Source organism: Thunnus maccoyii, chromosome 17 (assembly GCF_910596095.1).
Source record: "Thunnus maccoyii chromosome 17, fThuMac1.1, whole genome shotgun sequence".
In the NCBI taxonomy this organism is placed as follows: Eukaryota; Metazoa; Chordata; class Actinopteri; order Scombriformes; family Scombridae; genus Thunnus; species Thunnus maccoyii.
In genome coordinates, this window is record NC_056549.1 from 24961677 (window position 1) to 24986089 (window position 24413).

The window sequence follows — 24413 nt, forward strand, 5'->3', positions numbered from 1 at the left end:
TGGCACACATAGACCTACTTTAAACTCTCTATCTGGCTTCAAGCTCTCCCCATCAATTGTTATCTCTCTACCTCTGTTCTCTTTGTCTGCACTCTTACCTCTGTTAACCTTCTCCATGACTTCATTACTTTAAAACAATCTTGCAGGGCGCGCTGGTATGTGCATACACGGTTTGACTTGACTTGACTTTCGAGATTATGTTTAATGGGATTCATGAATGTTTTGGGGTAAGTCATGTCCTTGATTACACTCAGATCTCACCCTTTAAAGTTCAGGAACAGAAGTGAAGTCATTTCTGTTAAAAGCTGCTGCTCTGACAACGCAAACCTCCAACGTCCTGAGGCACACTGATGAATTCCAGTGCTGATTAACAAGAATTAAAAGTCAAGTACTTTTAGGGAAATCCACTCATTTTCAGAGAAAATACCTTATCATATTTTCTCAAATCCACAGATTCTAAGGAACTAAGGCCTTGGGGGACACTGTTAAATAATTTATGAGTTAATGAAATGATGAGGGAGCGTCTACATTTCTTGTATCACAGGGTGATGAAATTATTTGAGTTTATTTCTTTCCCTGAATGCAGTTTTTTTGAGGTCAAGCTTAAAAAAGTTGAAAAGTAACATTAAGAGAGAAATTATAGCCTCAAGTACAAAGAGTTAGATTCACACAGGATTTATCTTGTCACAGGAACTCTGTCTTGATCAAAGTACATTAATTAATATGTTAATTGGCACTGGAATTTGATGGTATTACAGAGAGATTTATGTCTGTTTGTGCATCCATCTCTGACTCTTCCAGTGTGTCCTATATGTTGGTGGATTATTTTGGGGCTTGGAGGAGTCAGGATGTCTAGAAGGGCAGTAGGAGACCGACACCTCTGCTGGATATTTGACTCCAACCTACTGCCCTGTGTCGGATGAGGCGGATAATATGTCAGTGACATAACCTGCAAACATGCACTTATTATAGTTTAGGATCTGCCTGGCAACAAGTGGGCTGACCTATTAGACGGCCTTGAAGGGTTAATGTAAACACTGGGGTGTTCACGGGGGTATGAGGGGTTGGGAGGGGTTTGAGTTGACATGGGACAAACAACAACTGGGTCAAAAGCATCTCGACCAAACCAAATAAATATTAATAGAAGCCTTTCAAAGATTCCTAGAAGTCCAAGACTGTTTGGGTTTGGATCAGACAGTTAAATCTTCCAATATGACAAGACTTAGTGTCAGTTATGAAAAATGTTAACAAAAGCTCCTGTACTGTCATTTCACTGCCAATCCTTTAAGCATGGAAAACTGCATTATAGTGGGAACTGGACCTGAAATAATTATTTGATAAACTGATTAGTCGATAAACAGAAAATTGACCTGCAACTAGTAAGAATTACTGTGATTTTAGTGTCATTTATCAAGGAAATGTAACACAAATTTGCTGCTTCCAGCCTCTAAAATGTGAAGATCTCATGTTTTTCTTTGTTTTATATGATTGTAAACTCAATTATTTGAATAACTTGGGGGTTTGAACAGTTGCTAAGAAGAAACCGCTTTGGGCTCTGGGGACTTGTGATGAGACAAAGACACATAGATCAAATAACTGATTGTGTTCAGTATATTAATCGACAATAAGAATAATTGTTGATAATCCCTACTGCGAGCTCTGATGGATAATTTGTGGATTAAAAATGTGCTGACAATTCACTCTGTAACATCCAGTTTTCCCTTTGAATTGGAAATATTTACTTATTCAACTCTGTCTGACAAGCATCACAAATATTTTCAATCTAGTTGTTCGAGCTGTTTGTTGAAGCTATATGACGTGAAACCCAAGACTCCATGCGTGATGGAAATCTTGGAGCTGGAGACCTTGGACATCTTGAGCAAAAGGATTTAATGACAATCAATTAAGGAGACATTTGGGATACACAAAGTGGACACTGATGTAAAGATGTGAGCAACGCCTAGATAAAGTCCAGCACTGGTTCTCATGAGAATGACCATGAAGAGAGGTCGGCCTGACCAAAGAGAAGACAGCTGGCTTTCTCTCTAGCTGCTTTATTTCTAAGAAGTGACGTATGAATAGAAGAATATGATATATATGAAAATTCCTTGGCTGAACCATTCAATCGAATGGAAATATTGTAGATGCATTGTACATCATTTAATACACATTCTCTGTTTTTCAGCCCGACATATTTGGTTTCTCCAAGAATGTTGGGATTAAGTTCTGCAAGCTTGAACAATATTTGGCTGTACAGCAGGAGTTTGTGCTGACTGGTGTGGTTTATGTTAGGTTATTAGGTTAGATTTAGGTTGATTATCATCATTTTATTTTTATTTTTTTTCAACCACTCGGGCCAGAGTTAGAGTTATACATTGAGGGAAAGTTCTTTTCTCGAAATGTGCCATTTTCAGATGCAAAGGCCTCATTAACAAGAGGCTGCAGTGACTCAAAAACTAAATAACAAGGATTGTTTTTTTGCAAAACGAAGAAAGAAGCTTAAGACTGCTCCATCCCTTAAGATGGCTTTGCATTTGTTTTGTGTGTGTGTGTGTGTGTGTGAGGGTGCATTGTATTTCCTTCAGTACACTGAAGATTCATCAGTGAATTAGAGTTGGCGCACTGAGATACAGGCAGCAAAAAGACTGTCTGGGATGTTCCTGTTTAGCTGCTACCTCCACTTCCCCCATAAGCATCTTTGAGACACACAAAACCAATACTGCCATGAATTATATATTACTGCATGACTCATCATCAGCTGGCCAAGCTAATGGTAAGAAAAAAAAAAAAAAAGACAAAATCCTTTTGAAGAGTGTGTGAGATACGCAGCCAGACAACAACAAAGAGGAGGAGTACTGCAGACAGATGTAGCTTTCTCCACATAATCGTTAATACAAACAATGAAAAAAAGAGAAAAGATGAAGATGAACTGGGGAGGAAATGAGGACAGAAGCACAGGAGGAGGCAGCTGTGCACAAATCTGCCTCATCAGCTTCTCTAGTGAAATGAGTCTCTGATCATTCACGACTGCAAGTGAACGCTCAATAAATTGTGCCAGGCTCATTTTGTCAGCGCTAAATTACAAGAGACAGCAGCAACATCATTTTAGATGGAGAGGATGGAGAGGAGGGAGCGTGCTACTAGTATATAATTCATCATCATCAAAGCTAAAAGAACATTTTATTTAGATATTTTATCTGTCAGAGCATTCTTGAAGCCTGCCTCCGGCTTCTACGGATCTCCACAAACGTGTAATTATGGCCAGTGGCATGACATGCATGTAGTGTAGGTATGTTGGTTTTGGTTTGAGTCTTATGAGTTGGACAGACTTTTATGGGCAGAAAATTACAAAGTCTGCGATAGTAGCATTTTTAGCGGTGTTATTTGCTATTCGAATTTAGGAAACTACTGTCTTAACACACAACTTGCGGTTGTTTTTGTTTACATCTTTCCAAAAGATGACGTAGCAAATGAGATGGCTCGGTAATTGCTCTTTGAGAGGTTGTTTCCAGCTATTTCTGACTGCTCAATAAAGTCTTTTTGTTAAAGAGCTCCATTAAAGGAGGTGTCAGGAAATACTTTGAAAGAGTGGAGGAAGCATTTGTTTGGTATATAATACAACATGATAATCAAAAAGTATTTTACTGGATCATGTGGTCAGGCTTGATGATTTCATGGCAGGATATTTAGGAGCATCAGTTTTATGATACCAATTTGGTTAGAACAAGAAATCAGTACATTCCACACAGACAGATAAAAAGCACAACTACTTTGTGGGAAAACAATGATAAGTTTGAGATTTTAGCATATGTGATGAATGGTTTGCCAAAGAATCAGCCAGAAGATGATGCTAGCCAAAATGATAGCTCTGTCTTGGCTCTTAAACTGAAGTGTTTTGTTTACTTCCTCTTGAGTTTTTGGAAAGGTTAAAGAGGTTTGAGGTTTGGTAAGTGTTTTTGCGGTGATAACAATCTTGTCACCACTTACTACTTGGCCTAAAACGCAGAAAACACAGTATTGAGGGATGTTTCTCATTAGCAAGTATCCTTCCATATTCTAGACTGAATATGAAACCGTCCATCTTAAGTTTGCTGGCATTTTTGTAACATTTGTGGTATTTTTCTTCCACACAGAAACCATTTTTTTGAAACATTACTCGTCCATCTCACAAATACATGTTCTTCCATTAAATCAAATAGAACTATCCATATTGACTCTGCATAATCTCCATAGGCAGCTGTTTATATCGCACAAATCTCAATTGATCAAGGCCCTTAGTGTTGCTATGAGCTCTCAGTTTGGACAGCTGGTGCAGTGATGACTGAAAAACAAGTTGGGAGTCGGTGTGGATTAAATGGACCGGATGCTTCAGCAGCCCTTACAGGTCCCACATATCTCACTTTCGATGTAGATTCCAAGTTAATCCTTCCTACACAGCTCTGACTGATAAGTTTTTCCAACTGGGAAACCGGCCCTCAGTAAGCACACCAGAAGAATTGGAATTATTGAAAAAGGATGATGAATGGGGGCGATTTAGAGGGCAGGAACCAAGCTAGTACTTAGCTGTGGCATGCTTCCTAATGTTAAGAATGAACTGATTTCCTCAAAAGTTTGTTTTCTGTTAGTAGCTTCCCTTGTTGTTGTTGTTTGCTTGATTTTATTGTTCAGAATTCCAGAAGCCCTCCAGTCGCCCCATTAGTGACGTATTTTTTGTTTATGGTATTTTTGCTTTTGTGCACTCTTAAAAGCAGCAAATGCTTTTACGGCCTGCTTGAGAAATGTACACACAAAGCTGACGAACACAAAGATCAGGAGACCATGGCAACTGCGGTCAGTCGTCCCTCCAGCCATCCTACACTGTTGCTACATGACAACTAGAGCGCAGCTTAACCAGTGAAATTACAGAATGGCTCGGTAGCCAATGAGGGGTCCCCCATAGAGGCCTCGCTTCCGGCTGAAACGTGTCTGAGGCTTCTGGGACAGAATGGTTAAACGTTTAAACACACACTGGCACACACACTCATGGATTTTTCACTTGCATAATTACTTGTACAAGGAAGCAGCGGTGGAACATACAGTATTCATGTGTGATATTCAGTTTGTCTGCATGACACTAGCTAGAGAGGAACTGATTCTACCTTTTCTCTCCTGAAAGCAGCTGTGAAACCTGGACTCAAGAGTACTGGCTGATACTCAGCACTTAACTGATGCACACTTTTTTCTTTCACAATGTCAAATGCATATACCTCACTGTGTGGACTGGGATGTATAAGGTACAAGTAACACAAGCTTGTTGCTATTTTACACAAAACAGCTAAACTTTAAGAGATGTTCATACACCAACAGTTTTTTTAGGCTCTTGCATTCAGCTGGTTTTGAAGATTTGTTGTTCTGTATTCCCACTGAAAATTCTGCAGTTTATTATGGTGAAGGACTCTAAGTGAACTCAAAATGCTTCATCTTTGCAGTTGGAAACAGAACATGGTGCCATAGTTGTTGAATTCCTTGAAAGTCGACCCAGAACTTCAAAGTGAATAGATTATCTGCAGATTCTGCTCAGCAAACATACAAACATCTTTCTTGTAATTTGGGAGTCACTAACATCTCACTTTAGGCTTATCTGTAGACAGTCTTTTAACTAATTAGTAGGCGTGTGGTTATTTTCAATAACAATTAATATGATAATTAATTAATAATTAATAAAAAAATGTGTTATACACATTTTTACATTATATTGTATTCCTTGTCTTTAACAAATTGTGAGAAATGCCAAATATGTCATCTTGAAATAGCTTATTTTGTCCAACCACAAGCCCCAAATCCAGAGATATTGCATTCCATCATCTAAATTCATCAGATAAAACACAAAAAGGAACAAATCCTCACATTTAGAGGCTGGATTTGGTGATGTTTGGTATGCTCGCATGGAAAAAAAACTCATCAAAAATGTGAATCAATCTTCTGTCGATCGAATAATCGACTGATTAACTTTTTCATCACCTTGTTACCTAAACTAAAAACTACATCTTCATGAACCCTGTGTATTTTCATGTAATGTCAAGCATCATCTACAACAACAGATACACAAACACACATAAAACTTGCTGTTAAGGAAATAGATACAGTGCAATGTTGGAATATTGAGACGCAAAACAAAGCGGCACACAACCTTCCCGTCCTGTCAGGTCATTCCTACTCACTCCTGAGGATGATTTGAGCGCGGCTGATCTTCTGTTGATCCCGGGGGAATCGTTGAACTCTTGCTGCTGCAGGCATGTCTGTGGATACCTCAGTGACGGGGTCCTCAGGATTCTCTGTTTACCAAAGCTACTAGTAGGACCTCTGTCTTCCCTTTCTGAGTTATCCTTCCTTTATTCTTTTCTTTCTTTTCCTCTTTCACTTAATTCACTTGCTCTGTCCTGTTGCAAATTCTTTCCTTTTCTCTCTTACCTGCTTCTCCTTAAACACTTGTTCTCATTCACTTCTTGCCTCTCTTATTTCTATCCAAACCTTTCTTTCTTAATAGTATTTCTTCTTCTTCCAGCGTCTGAAGTCTCTGCAGTTGTCCAGCTGTGTTGCAGCGTGTAGTCTGCCACTTTGCCAACCTGGGGTGTGATGCCAGAGACCGTGAGTTCACCAAGAAAAAGGAAAGTGGGGCAGGCGGACAAACGGCGGGGGCGGGGGCACTGATGCAATTCTGGTCACGCGTTGTCACGATCCCGAAGAGCACAAACACATGCCAGACTGATGTGGTGTTCTGTCAGCAGGGGTGTTGTACCCCTAAATGTTTACACCCTGCCCTCACCCGCATGACCTGCAAAAACAAACTCATTCCGTCCGGCTCACGTAGTCTGTTTCTATGGGATGCAGAGTCTCTCTATGTGTCTCTCTACCTCTCTGGACCTCCAGCTCTCTCTCAGGTTTCCACCCCTCCTTCTCCCCGCAAAGGTTTTACAAGATCGAGCGCCACATGGCGTACTGTTGGCAACGACCCTACAGACACTCAAAATAAATGATGATCTTCAGTTAGCAACTTTTCACAAGTCTCCGTGGAGACAAAATTCTGCCAAGTCTGGCTCCGGCAGACAAATAGAGCAGACGATTAGACTCTGCTTGTCTGGCAAAGACCTTTTGACTTTCAGACCATGATTAATTATTAGATGTACAGTCCTTATGTACAATTTTCAAGTGCTTGTGCTTTAATTGAGTATTTCAATTTTATACTACTTTATATTTCTGCTTGACTTCAATGAAATATTCAGTACTAGCAGATTCAGATTTAACATACAAAAACATATGATCTGTCTATAAATATGATATGAATGTAATAATAATAATAATAATAATAATAATAATAATAATATTATTTTTATAGATTAAACTGCCCAACAGTACATAAAGTATTCACCCATAATTATAATCCAATAATATAATATATAGAATTTATATAATTTTTTTTGTACTATTCATATTTTAGTAATTTTTTGTATATTATTCATATTTTAAAACTGCTCTTCTGCATTATGAGTACTTTAACTTTTTATACTTAAAGTACAGTTTTGAATGCAGGACACAATGTTTACATAGTTGTAGTCATATTACTACTTTTACTAAAGTCAAGAATCTCAGTATTTCTTCAACCACTGGCTCTATTACAGCTTTCTACTCATTGTTGAATACTGGTATCTTTTAACATATTGACATATTTAAAGTAGGGGTGTGAATCTCTGGGAATCTCACAATTCAATTCCAATTCTTGGTTGTCCAAATTGATTCAGAATTGTTTCTCAATTCAAAACCGATTTCTTGAATGAATAGAAAAGGTAGAATGCTGTGTGCCAAACCATTCACTGATGTTCTTAGTCCACTGAAATACAATCTGAAACATAACTGGCAATTAAGATTGTCCACAGCCTTTTTATTTTAAAAACTTAACTGCATTAATGAATGAATGAATTAAATTGGGAGGCAGAGTGCTCTACTGTGTTAGTAACATCATGTGTCCAGCAGCTGAGAGCAGCCTCTCTGCTGCATCGTTAGCTCTGGGGAAAGACATTTCTGCCCAAGACACTGAGCAGGCACAGGGTTTGAGGTGAAACAGACTAAGCACCGAGTTATTTTCGTCACCTCAGAGTTGGTTTAATCTGTTTAATGCTGTAGTCTGTCTCGTTTGTTACAGCTGATCGCTGCTCTGCTCTGCTAGTGACAGTGAAGAAAGTTCACAATAATACTTGTTCGTCTTGCAATGGAAATTATTTAATCATTAAATCAAAGAATGCTTGCAAATGCTGCCTTTGTGAAGATGAACTACAAGATAACTCTTGCGTGTGCACTGTAGACTGTTGAGTTCTGCCTTTTTTGTTCCGTCAACATCACACTATAAACTAACATTTAGAACATCTATTTTTGACACTTGTGAATCAATTCAGAATCGTAGGAGATAAGAATCAAGATTCTTATGTGAATCGATTTTTTTCACCCAACCTGATTTAAAGTTGCCTTTATTTCTTTAGCCAAAAACAAGTACATATCTGTGCTTCTGAATAGCACTCTAAAGCACAGCTCACCTACTGAAACATGGGTTTAAACCTCTGTTTTCATAAAGCTCAGTTTATAATTTCAGTAAAATGCTGTGACATGTTTCATTCATGCAAGCAACCATTTTTAAAAATTGTATTTAAAATGTAATTAATTGAGGTATCACGGGTTAATATTTCTTTTAAATCTTCAGTTTGATCTGATGTTGCACAAACCGTTGATCATACTGATCACTTACAGCCTTCAGAAGAGATCAGTAAGAAATAGGCATGTAGTGTTGAAACACTTAATCTCATGATTAATTGATTAGTTGATAGAGGACAAGTTAATCAGCAACAATTTAGGTAACAGATTAATAATTTCAGTTATCCGTCTAGTAAAACTGCCAGAACATTCTCTGGTTTCAGCTTCACCAGTGTGAGGATTTAGACTGTTGGTCTGACAAAATAAGCATATGAAGACATCACCTTATGGTATGTGAAACTGTGACAGACATTTTTTTGGACATTTTAGACAGTAAAAAAAATCTATCAATCACAAAACACATGATTAATCAATCATTTCTAGTTGCAGGAGTGTGAAGTTCACCGTCTCTGCTATAAAGAAATAAAAGGCACACAGACATAGAGCAGCTATATTAGCTGCAGGGGTGCTGCACTTCATCCATTCCTACCGATAGATGAGGCAATCATGCTGCTGGTCACATTCCTCCTGCAGCCTTTTCAACACAAACTGCTTTTATAAGCAGCAAACTGCTGGCACTCCGACACAACCACACAGGTCAGGCCAGGACAGCGTTGTTTTTCTCAGCCTTTATTCGACACGGCTATGGGTTTTAAAAAAGCTGCTGAGAACGTGGATGGACACGGTAAACACTTCCTTACACACTTCCTCTCCATCCTCTGCTCCTCATTCTACCTTTCTACATGTGATCATCTTTCTGTTCTTCACCTCTTTTCTTTTCTCCTCTGTTCCTCCTGCTCCTCCTCCTCCTCCTCTCTGCCGTGACCTGATGGGAGAGGATTACTGGCCAGACCACAACACAGACAGACGTCCGGCGGCCTGTGACCCATCCCTCCCTCTCCTGATCCCCTGGCCCTCCATCCTGCTCTACTTTAGCCTTTTTAGGGAGAAAACAGTAACATAGAAAAACACAGTGTGTGTGTGTGTGACTGGATCTTCATTCATCCATGTGTGAGATCACAGTTTTGAAACTACGTCACATTAACAGAGTCAGAAGAGGAGACTGCTCTCCTTCTGACTCGGCACATAGCGATGAAGTGAGGACGTGGCTGCTTTCAGTGATGTCAGACCAGGTGATGAAAGAAATAAACACACACATAATGTATACACACACATCGTCCTAAAAGTCATAAAAGCCATGAATGTGTGTCATGTAATAAAGAGGCACACACACACACACACACACACAGAGACACTTTCCAAGTGTCAGCAGTGGACCACATTCACTTGGCTTCCCTCAAGTGGAAACTATTCTGTGCTTTGTTCAATAGCTTCCTCACACATTCCTTTATATCTCTGATAAAGTACAAAGTAAAGTAAAATCATTCTAAAAGGTGCAGCGATGTTAAACTGCTTTTCTGTGTCAACCAAACAAAGAAAACATACAATAGAAAATGCCCACTTGCACATTTTCCTATTTTTCCCCATTTTTTTCCTCCTCCAATAGCTGAAATTATGAAGAAGCGCTTCTTTGACTGTTCCCGTCACAACTGAACATCAAAGTCGAATATCAAAGCAGCTGCGATTCCAGATTAAATGAGGCATTTACCAGAGCGAGAAATCAGTTTTATCTGCGAGATGACCTATCACAAGTGTTCCCTTTTATTCATGCTTTTGTAGCATTTCTTTGCTGGGTTCAACATTGTGGAGGCAGATCAGAGTGAAGGAAATAGGTCGCTGAGGGTAAAGGTGGTGAGTTGGTTTCCGTGTGGTGTTGAAGCGCTACTGTATGAGCAAGTCTCAGGCTAAGCTAGCAACACTTAGCTGTAACTTGCTTTATCAGTGGTGTATATACACACAACTGTATGAGAGCATATTTATTCTGCCCTATGCAGCTTCTGTGCACCGTCTTCAAACACAGCAAAAATGACAGCTGAGCCCTCTAACCTCACATACACACGTTTACTGTACACATGATTCTCACAGCCGGTGACAGCGGTCCACTGCAGCACGGAGCGTAGGGCTATATGAATCATGAAGCATTAAAACTAAATCTGCTACTGTAGAGACATTTGCTCTTCACAGGAGTGGAGGAGGAGAGAAAGTTGCTCTTAATTAAACACCATCCTGTGATGTGTTTGCTTACGGTTTGTTTTGGGGGGAATGTTAATATTTTTTCTTTTGTAGAGGTGATTCATTCATTTCTTTTTTTTTAAGTGAATACTGGATGGATTCTTCCTGTGTTTACGTTCTCACTCCCGCCCCAGACACATCTGACCAATGAGGAGGAGAGAAGGTCCTCACGTGGCTTTTAGTGATACATTTCGGTTCACTTTATTTATTTATTTTTATGCATGAAAAGAAACTGAACCAAGAAGAAAATGCAACTCATCCACTGACCAGAGCAAACAAACTAAAGATTTTAAAATATCCTAAGAGATCCAAAGTGGACCTTGAACAGCCCTCCAACACAATCTAAATCAAACCTACACGTCCTACTGAGGACCAGTGTAAATGTCAAAGCAGCTGCAGAAATGATGCTCAGTGAGTGGACGCCATCACTGTACTCATCCAACAGTTAATCCTCATCCATTTAACTGTCTTCAGAGGCAGGGCTGACCGTGGTATACTATCTTATGATTTATGTCTCCATTGATTATTGAGCTAGGCTGCAGAGCGTGAACACTGTCTGGATAAGGTACTATAAACAACTTAAGATAAAAGCTTAGATAGAAGGACACACTGTAAATCAGCTCTTTATGACCATGCGCTACTGAGAGAACCACAAAACATGTCAGACAGACGGCAGCTCCATGTTTTGCTTCCTGATGTTCCTTTTGTCAAACACATACATTTAACATGGCGAAGATGTTGGCATTGAGCCCAAAAGGCCACATCACAACTAAGACATGAAAACAATCAATGGAGGTCTAGAATGAGTTATGTGACTCCGACGTTCTGTCATGTGGTGGGATTTTAACACTCACTGAGTGAGTGATGGAGAGTGAAGCCTGTGTATCGGGAGGATTGTCAGGTCCACAGATGCCTGCGACTGGAGCAGGTGCACCGAGAGCAGCTGTCAGGACAGAAATACAGAAGCAAAACAGTGGGGTGAAAGGGGAAACGCTGTCGCCTTCCTCCGGCTTCTGTATGCATCTCGCTGCACCGCTGAGAGAGGGAGCGAGGGGAAGGCCACGAGGAAGGAGGGAGGGGAGGAAGGCAGTGTGTGTGTGTGTGTGTGTGTGTGTGAGAAGAATTAGAAAGTGACAGAGAGAGGAAGATGGGGGGGATATCAAGTGAGGTAAAAAATGGAAGTGTTGGAGAGGAAAGAAGGGAGGGAGAAGAGATGAGGGAGCATGGAAGGAGAAAATGAAAAGAGAAAATAATGGGAGCGAAAGAAAGTGCCTGAGGCTGAAGTCCGGCTGTGCTGTTCATCAGTAAGACTTCCAAGGATAGTCCCTGACTAACCAATACTCCAGAGTAGGGCTGTGTATCTCTCCCTGGCATGCACATTCTACAATCTAATACAAAATATATAAAGAAATTTTCTTAATGATACACTGTGATTCGATACAATTTAATTCAGCAGTGATTTTACATTTATTCAGATCAATCTTTTTACTTACTTGTACACCAGGTAATGTGGATTTGTTCTGAAAATAATTCATTCATTTCAATTTGGTATATTCAGTAACTCTCCAGTATATGGGTGGATGTCTTTGCCCTCTTAAATTAGCAAAAAAGATATACATATGATGTAAAGATTTTAAGATTCAAAGCTGCAACAAATGATTTTGTTGCCACTTGGGGGCAGCTGAAACAAGCTGTAAACACAACCCCATCAATCACCTTTTAAGTTGATATGGTGAGCATTAGTGCACAGCAGGTATTTACACATCAAACAGATACAGAGCAAATTCAGGATTATTTGGATATGTTTTTCTGTCCACCTGAAGACTGTAAGTCTAATATTCACTCTGATTTTAGCTCTGTTTGTGTTCTCCACCAACGTGATGGAAATATCCGGCTATTAGGTGCTAAATATTCCGCTATGTTTACCAGCTGGTCGCTAACTGTGCTGTCTGCTGTTTGGTGCTGAGCAGGTAGTATACAGTGAGGTTTTAAAGCTTTTTTTGCTGAAAATAACACTATGAGAGCTGTGAGAGTGAACCAAAACAAAAACGTTGCAGGGAGGAAAACAAAAACAATGAGCTGAAAGACACTAAAAAGGAGGAACTGCAGAGTTGGTGGTAACTCTCGGTGGATTCATCACTACAAGTGACACCTTTCACATACAAGTAGTCATGTGATCTATTGTTTATATAAAAATATTGATTATAGCTGAAGCTAATTGTTCAAAGTGAGTATGTGTTTGGGGAACATACTGTAGCTAGCTAGCAGGAGAGAGGAACATCAGCACAGAGAGAGAGAGAGAGAGAGAGTTACTTGAAATGTTTATTTGTGATGCATGTGGTTTAAACCCTGCTACAGATGCATGTTAATTACATATTTAAAATATATTCATAATGTATTATGAATACATAATAGACTGCACTTGGAGCTTTAAATGCAGCTGCATGCTTGATTCATTTATCAAACACAGTTTTGCACCTTTTTATCATTAAAAATTAGATTTGTTTTTAGTCGTAAATAGAATGGGTGCAGGAAAAGAGAGGAACCCATTACCGTCTCGTTCTAATTAGTTTTGATGACAGTGCACATTATAAGCAAAACAAAGCACGCCTCTCACAATTCTAAACAATTATCCAGAGTTACATTTTGCTTTTATGTGGTCAAATCTGGGATGACAAGATGCTGGCACAAGTTCCCTTGAACTCTCTTTGAATGTTTTCGTCTCTCCTTCTGTCTCTCTGATTCTCCGCAAGTCTTTTCTGTCTCTCATCTTCTCACACACAAACACACCACACACACACACACACACTCATCTTTGCACCATTAGCATGATGAGGCACATCAGTATCAGGTTAATTAGTGGATGGGATTAGAGTGTGATGAGAGGCTTGGTTTAGGGAGAGAGGAAGGGATGGGCACAATAGGAGAGGGAGAGGGAGAGGGAGAGGGAGAGGGAGAGTATGTGGGGCATGGCAGGTCATGTGGGGCAGCATCTGAATGCTGGGATTGCACAAACAAAAGGCAGCTGCAATTAAAACCTCTGCGTTGTCTTTGCTAGATTAAAAAATGAAAAGAGGGAAAAGAGAGGAGCCTCAAACTTGAGAGCTGAAGATTAGTCTTCACTCCAAATCAGAGCACAAATGCACTAAAAGATCTGGGTAACAATGCCCCCTCTCCATCCTCTCCGGCAGGCGGGCAAATGTAGATACACAGCCGGAGGACAGAGCTACATAATGAGTGCATGTTTCAGAAAACCAAGGTCGTGGTGTACCACTTGAAGTTACAGCCAGGGAATATTTGTGGTAAATTAAATAAGGGTCTGTGAATGTGCATGTGTGTGTGTGTGTGTGATGTGAATACTGCAGTCCTCTTGATGCTCCACATGTGAACCAGCAGCCTCTCGCCATGAGGTCTTCCCTTTTATACTTGGATATACGGTCAATTGCAGGTTTTATAAATGATCTATAATTGGCGGCTGTGAGCACCAATTATTCTCAATGATGCTAAAAATATATCATCCCATTAACGGACGCTGTGACCAGGAGCCGTCTATCATTAACTGCCTCCCGAGCTTTCAGACTGTCAACTCTAAATGGAAGTTTTGATTAAGGAAAGTCCAGGCTGTCGAGATGTGAGTGGAAACTGCAGCCTCTCTTTCTTTCTGGTGAGCGGTCTGTGATGAATTAAGACGTTTCAGTCTAATCATTGTTTCTGGTAATGTAGCTCACTTAAAAACATTTTTATTGTTGACATGTGTCTTTAATTATCCTCCATTTTTTTAAGTAGGCTTCTCAACCCTGTGGGGAATATTTCATACCCATAAATTAATCTCAGCTCCCCCTGTGTTTCCCCCCCTGCTGTGAAGTTTACTGACACTAGGTTCTGGGGCTGACTACTTCAAACTGCAGCCACACTTTCTGTTTAATGCTCAATTACAGATACATGTAAATACGTTAAACCTTTGGTGTAAAAGCTTTGTGTTCTGTTGCTACAACCTCTCTGTTATAAGCTCATCTGCTGCTCTGTTAGGAGAGTTGGATATTCTAGATAATATGCCAACAGGATAATCAAAATGGTCTTCAGGGTGTTCACTATGATATTCAACCTGTCCCTGGCTCAGTCTGTCATACCCATGTGCTTCAAGAAGTCCACCATCATTCCTGTGCCTAAGAAACAAGTGATGAAGTGCTTTGAACAGCTGGTAAATGATTACATCTGCTCCTCACTACCCAGCACACTGGACCCATTACAGTTTGCTTATCGTCTCAACCAATCGATGGAAGACGCCATAGCACACATCCTCCACATCACCCTATCTCACCTGGACAAGAAGGGGAACCATATGAGATTGCTGTTCATTGACTACAGCTCAGTGTTTAACACCATAGTTCCCTCCAGGCTCGTCACAAAGCTCAAGAACATGGGATTAAACACCGCATGTGTATCCTTAACTTCCTAACAGGCAGACCCCACAGTCTGGACACACCTCTTGTACCCTGCTCATCCTTAACACCGGAACACCCCAGGGCTGCGTTTTGAGCCCCCTGCTGTAGTCCCTGTACACACACAACTGTATAGCCATTTTCGACTCCAACACCATCATCAACTTTGCTGACGACACAGCTGTGGTGGGCCTGATCACAGATAACAATGAAAAGGCCTACCTGAAGGAAGTAGAGGACCTGACCCGCTGGTGTAAGGACACCAACCTACTCCTGAACATCAGCAAGACTAAGGAGCTGAGAGCGGACTTTGGGAAGAAGCAGGGAAGGAACAATGCCCCCCTTAATAGCAACGGGTCCTCGGTGGAGAGGGTGAACAGCTTCAAGTACCTTGGTGTCCACATCACAGGGTGCCTGACCTGGGTGCTGCATACTGACTCAGTGGTGAGCGAGGCAAGGCAGAGAGTATTTCACTTCAGACGCTTGAGGAAATTCCGGGTATCCTCTCAAATACTGAGGAATTCTACTCTTGCACCATTGAGAGCGTCCTGTGCACTTTGCATGCTGGAAAGTGATTAGTGAAATCAATAGCACTCATGTAGCTTTTCATTTTTTTCTATGCGAAAAGAAACAGAACTGAGGGGGAGATGCTACAAATTTACCAACTAATCCACTTATTTGGACCACCAGAACAAATCAACTATAGGTTTGATGCTGATGTAACTGCACTCTCCCTGGTTCAAGACTGGCTCTGGACATTTCCAGTTCTCCAGCTCACTACTCTATACTGTCTGATAAATACTTAATATGCCTAAAAATACTTTTAAAAAACTACATGTGTACACTTTATGTCATGTCTTGGTATTAAGAAAAAAAGGCAGATTGAGTACAACTGGCAGGATTTTCTCCAGACCACTTGAGCTTGAACTGCTTCCAACTGACATTAAAATTGGTACAAGACCCTTAATCGATATTCCTTCCCTATCAAGGAAATCCAATTCTAATGCTGCATGAAGAAATGAATCATGTAATGAGCAATTTTTTCCACGGAAAGACTGGTTTGACTAGCTGTCTCAACCTATGACGAGAGATCACAAGTCGACATTGCCTTGGTTGGAAGCCACGGGTTTACTCCATGAAGAGACAGACAGAAAACAATGTATTACATGGTTGTGGAACAGCACATACAGCACACAGCAGTGTACCTGCGTCCTGGGAGTTGAGCACCTCCAGGGCATGCATCATGGCACTGGCAAATACATTGGCGTCCTCCTTGCTGCCAAAGTTTAGGCCGTAGACCTGTCGGGCATCACGCCACTGATGGAAGGTCTGCGTGGCCTGGTTGTACTTCAGCCCCTTGGGAATGGCACAGTTTATCACCACCTGGAGACGCCCATGACCAAGAGAAAAGAGGGAGAAAAAAAGGAAACGTGATTGTGATTGTTGAGATAACTAGCAACTGCAGCCAATCAGGAAGTGTTCATAATACACCTCGGTACACTCAGCTGTCAAGTCCTTTATAGCTGTGTTTCTGAACAGCTGGGAGTTTAAACTGACAGAAAATAGCGCTCTGAAACAGGTTTGGAAAAGTGTATGTGACAGCATGTTGCCAGGCTGACCTGAGATTTATGGCTTAGCAACACAAATACAGACATAAAAACAAGAAGCAAAAGTATTGTGGTCTCATGTGGTCTATCCATCACATAGACTCTCAGTCACGACACTAACTCGGAAAACTGGAGCTCAGGAGTTGCCAAGATCACAAAAGATGATTCAGACAATCTCACATACTACTTTATCTTATTCCGCCAAAAAAAACCCTCCAGTCTAATTAAACACAACCTGAAAACAATGGGACACCGGAGCTTGTTAGGTGGTAAAAGGTCATTTTTACCTGGTTGTAAAGTGTCTTTACAATCCACTCACTCTGCGTTTAAGGTGCTTTCAATGCTAACATCAGGGATTTTTTACTGTTCTGGGCACACAGCCAAGCAGAAACGCCTCAAGCTACTCCTGTGTGAATTATTGAGACAGAAGTGGGTCTCAAAGCAGGAACCCCAGAACCTGATGGACTGTGACAAGAGCAGACTTGCCATCATCCGTACACAGAATATGAAAAGTGGTTTTTAATTGAAGGATCTTAATTTGTGTCATAATCAGTGGGGGAGGGGGGGAGTTGGCACCGTGAAATGTGGGGATGATGTACAACACACACATACGATTTTGTCAGTGTTCATCTGATATAGCCGAAATACCCTGAGAAGATGTGTAATGCGGTTTAATCTCATAATCACTGTGTCATCTCATGTCCAAACCAATAAGAGACTGAATTCAAAACATTCCCCAACAGGGGGAAAGCTTATCTTACTGGGTTGGTCAAGATTTCAGAAACGTCATGGTGAAACTGAGGGATTAAACTGCACTGAGACAAGCCTTCAAACAGGTCATATTTTCTCCTGAAGGCACAATATCGCTTTGGCTAATAAACAGCTCTACTAGCGTTAAAACCTGTAACCAATCCGCTAGTTTATGGAAAACAAAGTCTAGCACTAGTACGGGCGAAATTTATTTTAACCTGGCGAGGAATAATCTAGTGTCAATTTCTGTGATTATCATAATGTCTCTCTGGCAGGCGGGAAATGATTCACATAAGCGCTCTTTTATTGTTGATGGACTGGGTAATAAAACAAACAGCCGTTAAATGTGAGAAGGAATTGCGATGGTGTAACTCGAGATGCTTATTGTAGATGGCAGCGAATAAAACAAATAGAGGGAATGTGTATCTTATGAAAGCAGTAACACAAACTAACAATCAGTCTGGAGCTGTAAGTGTGAAATGTTAACATAAACACAGCCGGTCCCGCCACTGACTCCCCATCCCATTATTGGTTATAAAGATCACACTTCTTCCAGTGTTTGTGATTTCTGTTTGTCCTATATCATGGTTTTATGAAAAAGGAGGACACAAATTCTCAAAAAGTGATCGGGGTCTTTATCTCAACAGCAGAAAGAGTCAGAACTTTACTTAAAACAGACATTTATTAGAGTGAGGGGTATTTTTTCACCATTTTATCGTTTCTATCATATTTATCTGGCCCGGGGACCTTTGTCTTTCCACTTGTTTCCTGTCTATATCTCTTTCTTTTCCTTTTTCCAAATATTATTTTCCCCTTTGCTGGACAAATTGACGACGAAGACACAAACAGGAAACATAAGAGAGAATGGTAGGACATGAAAAGCTGGAATCGAACCAGGGATGTTGCGGTTATGAGTTGCAGTCACACCGCTGGCTATTATTTGGCCGTTATTAAAAATCAACTTTTATTTGAGAATTTATGGTAAGACAGAGGAGTTAAGAATGAAGTAAACTAAGAGAGAGGAGCACTGAGGAGAAAGAAACATCATGACTTATTCTTCTCCCTCCCTGCAGCCTCACAGGAAAACTCAGACAATAAAACAGAGAGAATTGTGGGATTGCTGAGGCGGTGTGTACTGCCCCACAGGAGGGAATCACTCACATGCTGTCATCACACACACACACACACACACACACACACACACACACACACACACACACACGGTCTGTGTCCTCAGGTGGTCTCCCATCTACTCATTATCCTTTTTCTTCCAACAGCTGCTTGCTTTATTTTGGGTTAAGTTCTTGTATTGATACACTTGTGAACACACACAGTGTGTGTAAGTCCTGCTTGAGATGTTCCTACATAAATAGAGGATTATACTTGCCTTCACCCTGTGAGCCACGCAAGCTCATCTCAGCTACTTCCTGCCTCTTCTTCCTGCATCTTCCAGCATTTTGCTGTGTACATGTGCACGTGTTCATATACAAGCTCCTGTGTGTATGGCGTGCTTTGCTGTATGCTGTTTTTGTGTTCCTGGGAATAAGAGCTTAGCAGTCGGTGGGATGTGCTGACATTGGCAAGATTTACAGGAGCTGGGGAGTCGAGAAGAAAACAGTTCAAGACTCAAGGAAAAAGGTTCAGTGGAAGGTCAAGTTATGTGTGTAAGTGTTTGTTTCTGTATGATTTTGAAGAATGTTGGTGTGTAACCTCACTTCTACCAGTTTTTATTTCCATGTTAGTTCCCTTTCCAAAACGTACCAGTGCTGAATGTAAGAGAAACACTGTGTGTGTACTTTAACAAGCAGATGGCAAGAAAATACACTAATTTCTCTCAAAACTCCTGCAAGTGACTGAAAAAGAGTACGGGGCAAATACAGAAAATTTCTTATTCTTTTTGGCTCTGGCTCTTTCATTTTATCCTTAGATGCTGCTGACAACTTTAAACTGTAGGAAGTTGTAAATTAGATTGAACAAGTTTGCATGTTAACATGAATTATTTGCAGGGCTTTGACAATCTGTAATATCTGATGCATATTTGTAGAACGGTGCTGAATAGCTGGTATCACGTGGTGTAGTCATTGCATGTGCTCACCACAGGATTCTCTGACCATGTAGTCATATGTTGACATCACTGGATACATGAAACTGAATATTTTGATATACCATATTTGGAAACAGTATGCTTTGCCATCCTCCTTTCATATCCAATAGTTTTAATAAACTTAGAAGACCTCTCTTTGTTTGGAGTGCAACACTATTTCTCCCTAACTCCTCACACTGTACGTGCTCCATGTTCCACATGTTCTGGGTTCAGTCTGCTACATGGAGGTAACTTGAATGGGTCTTGTGGACTTTTTAATTACCGTATTTTATATCACACATATTCAGATGGTTCAATGTTAGGACTCCAGAGTGCTTCCCAGCTACTTAACATGTTGTCAGTCATAACTTAAACTTAAAGCTTTTCAGGTCTGTCAATTGTTGTTTAGGTATTAGACGTGTCAAGTGATATATTATTTGACCAGACAAATTACACATATATTCACTTATATGTACAAAACTGAAGAACAATTTACAGATGAAAAATCCTAATGTTGTGTTTTTCAATTATTACTGGTTAAGAACTATAATTGAAAAACAGGAGGAGGAGTCAACAGCCATGCTAGCAGCTCTATGAGGCTGTATCAAGGCATGGCAGCACTTTGAGTAAAATGCTAATGTTTGCATGACAACGTGCTAACAATGACAATGCTAACATGCTGATGCTTACTAAGTATAAATGTTTACTGTACCTTCATTAAATTTTGACCTGATGTTGGCTGAGGTGGTTACAAGGAAAAAAAATACATACTGAGGAAGTCACGTACCAAACCGAGCATAGTGAACCGAACAGCTCGTACCGTTTCACCCCTAGTCTCTAGAAACCCCCCCCCCAGCCCCCTCTCATCCACTGACCTGATGATCTTGGATCTTGCGCCCCACTACGCGGAAAGCGTTGTTGCCTGTGTGGTGGTAGATGTGGACTCTGCTGAAGCCCGTGGAGCCGCCGGCTGGGACCCACTTCTTATTGGCATCGTCGTACACCATGACAGCGGCTCGCGCCTGGCAGATACTCTGTTCACTGCAGGGAGAGGAGACACAAATACAGAAAATGTCATTTTACATCTAGTAGCTTCAGCCAAACAATCTGACTGGACGGTCAAACATGCACTGCTTGCTTTACTGATCCCACATCATGTGCTTCCTCCTGCTTTTTTTTTATTATTTTGTGGGTTTTCCTTTTGGAAGAAGACTTTTCAAACCTAACACATAAAATTCATAATATCCTAATGGATGTTCTGAACCGTAATTATAGGTGCAATGATGACGCAACAGGTATGCACTCAAGCCAAGTGGGAGTACAGGCTGCTCTGGCAGAACTACTGCTGTAATTAAAAAGACACATCAACATCTTTCCTCCGGTCAGTATGACCCTGCTACACAAAAAGACCCGTTGCAAAATGAATACCAATTAATCTTCTACTACAATATATATCAGTGTGTCCCCTGAAACTGCACAGGCCACCACCAGACCAACACAGTCTTTTTTTTCCTTCATTTTAATGGCACTATTAATGTCAAACGGCCATTCATCTGGAAACCATGGTGGCTTTCTTCTTTCACTAGAGGAAACAACACAAGTAAAACTGTGATATTTGGTTTTTGTTAATGTAACTGCATTGTTACTCTATTTGTTTGTGCTGTGAGCTCAGCCTCATGTAAAATGGTTAAACGTTAAATAACATAACATTGGTAATCAAACGCAGCGCTCTGGTGTTAACTAACAAATATATTGCCTTTCCTAGATTGCAAGCAAATGTCATCAGGGCTGTGATTAGTCTGTTTGAACAACTTCCCGTCTAAAAAACCAGTGCAGTTCACCCTCATAAATCCACAGCCCTACACATCCTTCCATGTTCCTGAGGGAACTTCGGTGCACCAAAGCGACATTGCATCAGGCATTTTTCACAGTCTACACACTGACATCGCTATAATTCTAGTACAAAGAGGGATTTCATTTGAGATATTGGGCCAAAAAAATAGTGACATTTGCTTCATGGCTGGCTGTATTTTGTGTTTGTCACTATATAATGAGTTTGGTGACAAGTCTTGGGAATTAGACAGCTGCAATGACATTGTTACTTTAGCTGTCCTTGTCTTTTAATGTGGGAGTTATTTTTTATTTCTTGAATGGTGATGACGTGTTTTTGGATTTCTTGACTGTATTGCTTGGTTTTTATGATGAATGTCTTGTGCTTCTTTAGGTTTCTTTGCCTTTTAACGTCTGGGGACCATGTTGGAAATAAGTGTTTTCACAACATGTTATCTCTTGAATTTTTGTTTTTTGTGTCTGATAATTCATAAATAAAATCAATCAATCAATCTTTGAGTTTAGGAAACAGTGAGACCGTTTTAATAATTAGTTGCATCTCTTGTGTGAGTGCACCTATGTGAACACTGGGCAGGGAAGTGACAGACTGCAGGGAGGGAAAGAGTCAATTATTCATTACATGACTACAGCTACTAATACCAGAGAACCAAAGAGGGGGAAACAGAGAAGAAGAGAGCACTTCAGCGGTAGACATTTCTGTGTGCCGACGCAACACTTACAACCCGAACGCAAGCAGAGAGGAGATGGAGATGGAGGAGAGACGTGAGAAGTGTAAAAAAGTGGAGAAAATGACAGGCTAAAATGGCTTGGAGAGAAGAAAAAGGAGTGAAAAACAAGTGAAAAGAGTCAGAGGAAGGAAGCGATGAGGGGAGGAAAGATAGATTCCACTGAGACGCACGCTTTGTGATTTTAAAAGTTGAAACTACATGAAAATGGAGGAGGGTCCTCAGTAACAAGCACAACTGTGTGGAAACAGTCTGCTGCACGTGCCAGAGCTACTTAACACTCCACGTTTGAAATGACTTGCTGTAAAATAACAAAATCTCTGAAACATTTATCCTCTGTGTGTACTCACAAGTGTGCACTCTCCGGTACACACACACAAACACACAAACAGCATGTACCCATATGCACAACTCCACACATAGCTCTCTCTCTCTCACACACACACACACTTTAACATCTCTGCTAATGTGCTCCATTATGTCAACAGAAGCCTAACAGTGTTAACACTATACGGCAGCTGGTGAACTTACATTACTATCCGATCTCCGGTTTTGTTTTGTTTTTGTTTTTTTTAAAATCACAAATGTCTTAGAGCCTGCATCAAGAGTTAACACCTCGGTTTACAGCGTCTAACTAACTGGCTGCATGTGTGAGTAGAAACAAACCGAAGAGGACGACGGTAGATTATAAATGGATGCTTTTATACAGCACTTTCTAGTCTTATCAACCACTCAAAGCACTTTACATTACATTCCTACATTCACCCTTTCACACACACACACATTCCCGCACTGATGTCACAGCCATCAGGAGCAATTTGGGGTTCAGTATTTTGCCCAGAGAGCCGGGGACTGAACCACGGACGACCCCCCTCTACCTCCTGAACCACAGCCTCAGAAGGAAATTGAAGTCAGGATAATTAATTCATGACTTGCTGCTCTGGCTGCGGATTTTAACATATTCTACAGGCAAATTATTAAACTTTACATCTTCATTAAAACAGGAAAAATGACTAAGATCCATTTATTTTCAACAGGCTCAGAGGAGGAGTGGTTATATGCAGTCATGTAGTGGAGGGTAAACTCACATACATTTGTGCACTATACGTACAGTATACATATCAATAAGTTCCATGGCTGCTGATATTTATGAAAAAAGAACACAGCGTTTCTGAAAATAGTGAAATGAGTTTTGGTGGTTGTTGAGGCGAGAGCTTCACTTCCCTGATTTTTCCGGCTGGTCTGCAGATTCAGATCCAGTGTAATTTTGGTAAACAAGTAAATCCATCAAGCGCACAGCACGACCACTCTGAAGAAACCACTCGGTTTGAAAAAAAAAAAAAACTGCAATACTGCGCCGAGGCTTTGATGTGTCAGCTGTAGTCAGTGTGAGTAGTGCAGCAGTGTGGTTCTTGTGCTTGTTTTGTCAAACTCTTCTGGTGGACTCATGTGAAGATGTAATGGGTTATTTGATGTTGTTGCTATGGTTTCTGCTGTTTGACAGTTGCGCATATTTCCCTGTCCACTGTCAAAAACTACAGTCTAGAGGTAGAAAGCTTCCACTATAATGAGCTGTAAGCTAGGGCTTCAACTAGTTCACTTCAACTTAATGTTTTTGATCGATTCAATCAATTAAAAGTCTATAAAATGTCAGAAAGTAGGCAAAAATGCCCCTCAAAGAGTCCAAGGTGACATCTTCTCATTGCTTGATTTGTCCAACCAACACCTCAAAAAACCCCAAATATTCTATAAATAATCATTAAAGCAGCAAATCCTCACATGTGAAAGTCTGGAGCAAATATGGATTTGGCTTAAAGGAATGGTTTGACATTTTTGGAAATATACTTATTCACATTCTTGGTGAGAGCTGGATGAGAAGATTGATACCACTTTCATGTCTGTATGGTTAGCCTAGCTTAGCATTAAGACTGGAAATAGAGAGACAGCTAGACTGGTTCTTTCCAAAGACAAATCAATCCCCCCATAAAACCCACTAAATAACATGTTATGGAACAAAAACAGAAGCGTAAAAAAAACATATAAAAAGTGTGTAAATCATGTAAAAACGGCTATTTGTCAGTTTCTTGACCGGGTGTAGTGA

At 40.5% G+C, this 24413-nt stretch overlaps 1 protein-coding gene across 3 annotated transcripts in view; it reads right to left on the bottom strand.

Annotated features, from left to right (window-relative positions):
• enah (ENAH actin regulator) overlaps positions 1–24413 on the bottom strand; it is a 130752-nt gene that overhangs the window by 46445 nt on the left and 59894 nt on the right. For all 3 annotated transcript variants that reach the window (XM_042390460.1, XM_042390462.1, XM_042390461.1), the window contains exons 2-3: positions 20612–20777; positions 16502–16679 (exon numbers count right to left, since the gene is read on the bottom strand). In XM_042390460.1, coding sequence (XP_042246394.1) covers positions 16502–16679; positions 20612–20777 — 344 coding nt within the window. The remainder of the gene's footprint in view (positions 1–16501; positions 16680–20611; positions 20778–24413) is intronic.